The sequence below is a fragment of the Pteropus vampyrus genome, unplaced genomic scaffold (assembly GCF_000151845.1).
Source record: "Pteropus vampyrus isolate Shadow unplaced genomic scaffold, Pvam_2.0 Scaffold46, whole genome shotgun sequence".
In the NCBI taxonomy this organism is placed as follows: Eukaryota; Metazoa; Chordata; class Mammalia; order Chiroptera; family Pteropodidae; genus Pteropus; species Pteropus vampyrus.
In genome coordinates, this window is record NW_011888827.1 from 4,034,427 (window position 1) to 4,043,229 (window position 8,803).

General features: G+C 52.4%; 1 protein-coding gene across 3 annotated transcripts in view; it reads left to right on the forward strand.

Annotated features, from left to right (window-relative positions):
• HSPA12A (heat shock protein family A (Hsp70) member 12A) overlaps nt 1–8,803 on the forward strand; it is a 67,501-nt gene that overhangs the window by 50,581 nt on the left and 8,117 nt on the right. For all 3 annotated transcript variants that reach the window (XM_023530104.1, XM_023530105.1, XM_023530103.1), the window contains exon 7: nt 6,704–6,875. In XM_023530104.1, coding sequence (XP_023385872.1) covers nt 6,704–6,875 — 172 coding nt within the window. The remainder of the gene's footprint in view (nt 1–6,703; nt 6,876–8,803) is intronic.

Below are 8,803 nucleotides of genomic sequence, written 5' to 3' on the forward strand. Positions count from 1 at the left end.
AGTCCTCTGTTCAGCGTGAGAATCTGGCTCAGTCTCTGTATCTGCCCAAAATAGATTTGTTTTCGTAGAGATGAAGGAAGAGGGTGGACGTTCCAAAAAGAGACAACTTTTTTAAAAAGCAGAAACACACACACACACACACACACACAAATGCACTGCAGCTGTCCACAGAAGCCCTGGGCATCGCGGAGCTTTTCCAGGGTCTCCGCCTGCAGGCAGTGGCCGAGGACGGGACGCCAGGCACGGCTGTCTGTGAAGACACGGCCCAGCGTTCTGAGTTTTTCCCAGGAAGGATACGCAAGATTTATGGTTTTGACTCACATTTTCCAGCCCGCAGGAAGACTTCCGCAGCAAATGTGTGACCCGGAAAAGGGCCAGTTCTTATTTTTAGCCTGAAAAAGAAAGAGGCGCGGTGACCGACAGATGCGCCAGGGCTGTCAGGGTCTCTGAGAGGGGGGGAGTCGGGGGTGGGAGGTGGAGGAAAGGCCCCTTACACTAGAGCGGACGAGGAGGACGGAAACCAGGAGCGGGGCTGGGGTGGCATCTTCTGGGGTTTGGTTGAATCAAAATGGCACCTCAGATTGTAGAAGAGTCAGCAGGTCCCAGTCAGGGCGGATGCGACCAGCATTTGTGGACGTGGGGAATTTGCTTTCTGAAGCCCAACGACACCACACGCTGCAAATGGGCCTATCCTCTCAACGCCAGCTCGCTTTTATCTGCAGTGTTTGTGAAGCCTAATTTTTGTTCCTTTGTAATTCTGATTTGATACTCGTGGTCAGTTTGCAGTCTGAATGGATTTCAGGATGTCAGGGATCATTCAACAATCATTCATTTATCCATTAAACAAATCTCTGCTGGGGCCTTCCTTGTGCCGGAGCCATGGTAGGCGCTGGAGTCGTAGCCTGTGCGACCATTACAGGGGCCCTGCTCACAAGCTGCTTGCAGCTAAGGGGTTCACTGATGCCTTTTGTACTTCTGGGAGAGGGCAGAGGGGTGTTAGGGGCACAGTTGCTTTGCCAACTTCTTCGCGATCTCTTTAGCCTGTCTTCTGGAAGAGTCACCATGACCAAATGGAAATGAAGCTTTCTACTTGATGGCCAAAATTAGCATCTCCCCAACTCCCCCTCCTCACGCCCTCCCCCATTTATTAAACAGAATAAGAAAATTGTGTGCCCGTTGATAGTTGCTTTTGTGCATAAACTTGACTGAGTCAAGGGATACCCAGATATTTGGTCAAACATCATTCCGAGTGTTGCTGTGAAGGTTGTTTTGGGATGAGATTAACATGTAAGTCAGTTGACTGAAGAAGCAGATTGCCCTTCCTAAGGTGGGTGGGCCTCGTCCAATCAATCGAAGGCCTGACTAGAACAGAAGGCTGAACCTTTCTAGAATAAGAGGGAGTTCCTCCTGCCAGCTGGCCTCCAAACTAGAACACTGGCTTTTTTCCTGCCTTTGGACTTGAATAGGAACATTGACTTTTTCTGGGCCTCGAGCCTGCCAGCAAAGGAACTATACCGTCATTGTCTCTTCTGGTCCTCCAGCGTGCTGACTGCAGGCCTCCAGACTTGTCAGTTCCTTGTCATAAATCTCTTTATATATATACGTCCTACTGGTTTGGTTTTTCTAGAGAACCCTAATATAGAACCTGAGCAAAAACCACAGTTCTTGGCCCAGACAGCTTCTGAGATCTGAGAATGCCCACCAATCCTTCCACCCAAAGTGCTATGCGTCATCATCCTGGCTTCCGGTATAAGAGCCAGAAGGATGAGGTAGGATGGTTAGGGCAGCTGGGAAACTGGTCTCATCCAACCTGCTTGTGGGTAAAAATGGAGCCCCTCCTTCCAGGCCTATTGGAGATTTCCTGAACCCAAGTTCATGGTGCAGGTATGTGGGGTCTGAGCTTCTCCTTCCACCCGCCTGGCTGTAGAGCAGAGATGAGGCTCTGGGCAGCCTCTCCCATGGGACAAGCAGGCCCGGAGTGGATGGTTTCGGGGTTCTGCTTAGCAGTGTGGCATTTACTGCCAGTGCGGGCTGCAGAGCACTTTACAAAGTACAGTCTCACCTGCGAAACTCCAAAATCTTTGCAAGTGTCAAGTGCTTGTTGAAAAAAAGATTAAATCTCTTATAATTCACAGCCTCAGGGGACCTTTAAACTCTTGAAGAACATTCAGTGAAAAGTTGGTAGCAGAAAGAACCACTGATCCTTCTGAGGCTTTCGTAGAAGACCTAGAGTGGCAGGGAGTTCCGCTGAGTCTTGAGGGCTTCATGGATAGGAAACCGTCCAGTTTATTTCTAGAGGCATTTTGCCTAAAACGTATAACTCTAGTAGGTTCAAGAAATCTGTGAAATAAATGCTATTCCCTTCCATATGACGATCTCATCTGACATGAAGTTGCAGCTTGCATGTACCTCCCTTTCTGAACAAACTGCAGTGAAAAATAATCCCATGAAGGAAAAAAAACAAACAAACACCAAAACCACCATGCCATGACACCCAGAACCAGCGCAGCTGGAGCCCTTTGCAGCCTGACGCCAGGCCAGCAGAGCACTCAGCCATCTGCTCACTCTTCTCCACTGTGAACACGGTCCCTGGTGGATCATCCGAGCTGACAGCAGGGCCAAGGAGCAGAGAGTGGGTGTAGACGCCCACATTCCTGGTCTCCCTGGAGTCACCCACCTGCTGCTCCTCCCCCGTGGAGCTCATAACTCTGAAGCAGCCTACCACGATAGCGTTCCTGCTGCCCCAGATTTGTGGGGGAGTCCCATGGGGTAGCGTGCTCTCGGTTCTGACACTTTCTGTTTGTAAAAGCCCTAGGTCACATCGGTGGAATGCTCACTCTCGTTCCCTTTCGCAGAGATGAGTGCCAGGAAATTGCAAAATAAAGGCTGGCTGGAAGGATGCTCGATTCATTCATTGAGCAGCTATCCGCTGAGTACCTACAGTGTGCTATGGGGCAAGTAGACCTGACTGCTGCCCTTAGGAAATGTGCCACCTTGCAGGAGAGGCCAGACATGTCCACAAAAGGAGAGCTCACAGTGGCACAGTAGCCATGAGATCCCAGCTCTAGAGGCAGAATTAGCAAAGGCCGAGAGAGAGCCCTCTTCTGCTCCAGGTGCCCCTGGTCTGATCCCAGGCAAAGAGACCCCTAGGTCTCTTGACAGCAGCTGGGCAGAGGGCTTCTGCTAAGTAGACTGTTAGTGTTTATGCAAACAAAGCTTACATTTCCGGGCACTGGACCCTCCTGCTTAGAGATGAAGACAGCTGGATTTGGGAGTCTGGCGGATTCGCTAGTATTTCCTCCTTTTCTTGGAGTCCACAGGCACCCTGGGACCCCTCCTGGGGAGATAAAATCTGCATAGAGCCACCTGCTTCCTCTTGCTTCTGGCCCTCAGCTCTTCACTGTGGCTACCATGGGCGCAGGTGGAGAGACACAGCCTTTCACACTCGCTGGGGAGCTGGACAGCCTTTCACACTCGCTGGGGAGCTGGACAGGGGCCGGTTCAAGCAAAGGAGTGTGGTTACTTTGTCCTGGGTTTCTCAGACCCTGCCAGACCCCTCTCTCACCTTGCCTTTTCCTACCTTCTTGTTTGGGGTCCTCTTTACCCTCATTCCCCGTCCACATCTTCTCCTGGGGACCACGGGGAATGCCCTGTGGAAACGGGTCAAAGCTTTCGCCATGGAGCCGAGGCCAGCCCAGCTGGGGAGGGACAGGTGGAAGGCCTCCCCTGAGGGGTGCTGCCGTGCGGTTTTGGGCACCCAGATCGGCCTGTGTGTCTTTTACGTCTTCGGGATGTGCCCAGTCCTAGCGGGGGATCATCTCGGTCACGTACCAGGTACACGTGGACACGTCGAGTCGTGTAATATTACTCAAGGCTCTTCACTCCTCTGGACTTTTTGATTTGTTTTTTTCCGCATAGATATTTCCATCTAAATCTGAGTTCCTGCTCAGAGTTTCAGGCAGGGTGTGGAGAAGAACGAGTTTATTTTCTGTGCTTCCCTCACGTCGCCCACCGCCAGCCCCAGCCCCAGCCCCCGCCCCCTGTTGCTCTTCACGGCCACATGAGGGCCGCCCGGCGGGGCTGACACCCCAGTGGGACACGATGAGAGTAATGTGCTTTTCGAGTGGGCACAGCTTTGCCTCCTTTACTCTGAGTCCCTGGGTACTACTCTGGCTGGCACTCCGCTCACCCTACCTGTCCCCCAAGTTTGTTTTCCATTCTGAACTTGGAGGAGGGTCCAACACATCCGAGCCCAGCTGTTCTTCTGTGGCTAGTTTTTCCTCCGGGCCTGGGAGCTTCTGCTCTAGGAGGACTAAGGGGCTCCTCTTGGTCTCATTTGGGATGTTCTTCTTCTGGAATCCTGGGGGTGAAGGTTCCGATGTCTCGCCATTCCTGGTGGCTCTTCAGGTGTATAACCCTGTCCTTTCATGGGGCACTGTAACCTCAGCTACCTTCGTATCCAGGGTGTCCTGTAATTTTTTATTTTTCAATTACAGTTGGCGTACAATGTTGTATTAGTTTCAGGTGTACGACATGGTGATTAGACATTTCTATAACTTATGAAGTGATCGCCCTGATCAATCTAGTACCCACCTGACTCCATACCGAGTTTTAACAATATTATTGACTATATTCCTTGTGCTATACTTTACATCCCCGTGATTATTTTGTAACTACCCATTTGTACTTTTTAGTCCCTTCTCTTTTTCACCTGCTCCCCGAACCCCTTCTCATTTGTATCTATGAGTTTCTTTCTGTTTGTTTGTTCTTTAGATTCCACATGTAGATGAAGTCATATGGCATTTGTCTATCTCTGTACCGAGGGTGTCTAATGTGACCCTGTGAGGAACTGAGGCTGGGGGTGGGGACTTTTAACCCCTCGAATGGGAGTAGTGGGAAATCTCATCACGGCGTCTGTGTCTGTGTCAGTGGCCGGGTGATCCATGTCAGCTAAGGACAGACCCTGCCTCTGACCCAGGGACTGAGCTATGGGCATAGGTGCTGCCCGTGTGGCTGGCCACAGCCAAGGGTACAAAGCAGTGAGGTGGGTTTCTCGTGGATGGTACTGTCCAGTTTGATAAAGTCAGTCTTCCAGAAGGGGTTCTACCACTTGACTGTGCATCACTCAGTATTGGCAAAGCAGAGATTTTTTCAGTCCCCTACCTGCCGATGGTATCTCAAGAGGGCGTAATTCATTGGTTCATTTCGGATACGGTTATTTTGGAGAACTTCCGGCTGCAAGTGGGGGCAGCCGTCGCTGTCTCAGAGTCAACGGGGAGAGATCGTACCTTTAAGCCGGGTGAAGTGGGAGCAGTAGAGGCACCAGGGGGTTTTGTCCAAGTCTGACATCCTGGGCCCCACTGCAGTGACTGGAGTCACACAGAGCAGAAGAGCCGAGAACCGAGTAAGAGCTGGTCTGCCAGGCACGAGACCGGGACCTGGGCTGGCTCCGCCACTTGGGGTTGGACACCTTTGAGCCTAAGACTGTTGGGTTTTAGTACTGAAGGTCCTGTGCTCCAGGAAACCCAGGGCAGTCGGTCACCCTACCTCTCTGAGCCTTGTTTTTCTTTCTGCGTGAAGTGGAGGAGTTAGACAAAAGGTCCCTTTGCATTTCTAATCATCTAACCTGACCCCGTCTCCTCCCTGCCCAATAATGGAACCTCCTAAGCCCCTTCCGTCTGTGACTCCAGGCCGACCTTCTGTTCCTGGTCCACTAAACCTGGGCCTGGCGTAGAACTGGGGGCCTTCTACCAAGTGGGTGTGGCATGAGGACAGCATCCTGAAATTGCCTAGGATACGGGAACAAAGGCAGTAAACACTGTGGTGACAGGAACGAGATGCACTTCTATTTTCCATCACGCTGCTGGCAGCCGAGGAAACCCCATGGGCTCGAACAGCTTTGACAAGCAGGAGAGGCCCGGGGCTTCCGTTGAAGGCCAGGAGAGGTGGGCAGGGACCTGGAGAGGCCAACCAGGCTTGTTTCTCCGAGTACCCTCACAAGGGTGGTCCCAGAGCCTCCTGGGCTGGCCTTTCTTAAGGTCTGGAGGGACTGTGTGACTGGAACAAGCCAGATGTCACGGAGCAGAGCATTTCTGCTATTAAAGGGATAAAGGCCTTGAATGAGGTAACTAACTGCCAGCTGCCTTCCCATCCTGGCTCCAGGAAAGGGTGGACTGTGTGGTGTTCCAGGAGGGGCTCTCACCTGGAGCCCTTCAAGTCAGATTCCCATGCAGCACAATCAGATGCTCGCCTAGCTGAGGTCCAGCGATGGGCCATTTGCTTCCTAGGCCACCAATGATTGGGGCTTACTCTGACTCACTCAGACTGGCCTATTATAAGCCAAAACCGACCATCTACCTGCTCTCCTGTAACGGTTTTCAAAATCTGGGGGCCCTTCCCTCTCCTGCTTCTCAGTTCTGGGCTAAACAAGCCCCAAATGCAAGAGACCCCGCGGTCTGAGAGCCTGGCACTTCCCAGGGGTGTTTTCTTTGGCCACTCTGCAGTGTTCAGGCACCTGGCTTGGGGCCCTGTGCCCCATCACCCCTGATGTTAAGCTCTGCACAGGCCTATGCAAGGGATCTCCCAAACAAGCAGAGCCTGAGTGTCACTTCCCTTCCCTGAGGGTGTCAACCCCAGGTGTAGGTGTCCTCAGAGCAGTCCTGCCCAGGGAGCCCGGGTCCCAGCCTCTGCTGCTTCCTTCCAGGCAGGCCTGGCCTCCCCTGAGAACTCGGAGCAGCTCATCATTGCCTTGGAACCCGAGGCGGCCTCCATCTACTGCCGGAAACTACGGCTGCACCAGATGATTGAGCTCAGCAGCAAGACCGCGGTCAATGGGTACAGCTCCAGTGACACAGTAGGAGCTGGGTTTGCACAGGGTACCTCTGCTCTCTCTCTCCCCCTCCCTGCTCTCTCCCCTCCTGCCTCCTGCATGTCTTTGGGCCTCCGATTATTTAAAGGCACGTAGTGCTTTAAGTAATGAAGAATCAAACGCTCCCGAAGAGGGTGGCTTTAAGCAGCTCTGTGCTCAGCCCCCCGTTTGGCCCTTCCAGGAACCCCCATAAACTCAGCAGTGGGTACCCTGGTTTTTACCTTCCCACGTGCCTTAGGACGAGGGGGAGGGTACTTCTCTCCAAAAACCTTAGCGGGGCCTGAGAGCAGTTCTTGGCTTTGCATTTTACTAAGCTCTTAATCTTTCTTGTCTGTTAACTGATTCTTAATCTAATCCCATTGCCTATTATTAATTCCTCCATTTAAGACTGTTGATTTATTGCTGACTCATTCACTGGGGCTGCTTCGTGTGTGATGAGCTCATTATGTGTCTTAGCCATAAACCTGGCGAGAGTTTAAAATACATATGAAAAGAGCTGACATTTCCTGACCTGGCGGATGTTCATTTAGCTGTGATAATGGGCACCCACCCAGGGAGACCCATGAAGGGGATTTTAAAGAACTTTTTCTTTCTCATATTTACCTGTTTGCAAGTTGGTCATAATTTTGGTCCCCAGACTGTTTTCCCTGGCAGCCAGGTCTGTCCAGGGCCACGGAGTTTACAGACACGCTAGGTCCAGGTCAAAGCCACCAGCGTGAGTGAGTTCGGAAGCTAATCAGAGTGCTCTGGGGGTGGCACTGTGCACCACGGTTCTGGGCTCTGTCCCCAGGTGAGGGCCTGCAGGGCAGCGAGCCAGCCACCTCCCATGCCCACCCCGTCCGGCCCTGGAAGGCCCAGGAAAGGGAGAATGACATTAGCGAGGACTGTCGCAGGTCGTCCCCTCCACCCCAACAGCCTTGCTCCCAAGTTTTCTTTGTCCCCGGCATCCGAGGTTGTGGGCCCAGGCTCACCCCTCACGGGCACGCGCTCCCGGCGCTGGGCCATCTCCTCCAGGCCTCTCCTCTCACAGGCTGGCTCTGCGCCACCGGCCACTGCTCTGCGTTTCCAGCTCAGGATCGAGGAGTCTGTGAACCTCAGCCACACGACAGTGGCACAGAGTTCACTGCTGCCTCAGCCTGCCAGGGCTATGTGTTAGCACCTCGGGGCTGGACTTGCCCAGCTGTCGCAATGCTTGGCCTCCCCTACGCAGGCCGAGGCTCGCCCTACTGCTAACTTAAGTCAAGTGCATAACGTTCTAAATGCTCAGGATGACATTTATTTAAATTTCCATTTTCACCGTTTTAATTGAAAAAAAGAGGAATGACTGGGCTTTATATCTTACATGCTGGTTCTCACGCAGTTTGTTCGTGAACAGAAATTCCTAGGAATTAGCTAATTCTAGTGTAGCTCTTCTTACCCCTCCCTAAGTCTAACACAGAGGGGGAAACTCTGGTTTTGGATGTTTGCCTTCCCCGAGAGCTCAGTTTTGGGTTTCCGTTCCTTTCACATGTCCTATCTACCCCCACGCTGCTCCGTGCCTGTGGCCTGTGCCTTAATGGACTTCACTGTTGTCTTATGAGCTCAGAGGGTCTTTAGAGTTTTTCGAATCCTCAAATTGTTGGCCAGCACCCATTGAGGGGCAGGGGGCAGGGGTTCTGACTCAGCCTTGCTTTCCAGTTGGAACCTCTCTTCCAGAAGGGGGCACTGCTGGCAGAGCACTTAATCAGGAGTACCCAGAATGGCGTCGGTGCCCTGAGACCCCCAGGCCGCCCCCTGCCCTTGATGCTCCTTCAGGATGGATGCCCAGTGGACACCACCGAGGGGAATGGGGTTGGCACTCTGCCCCCAGCACCACAGAGTTTGCTGTCGGCAGTTTTTCTTTTTTACTCCAAAAGGATTTAATAAGATCAGTAAAAGATACATTTTTTTTTTTTT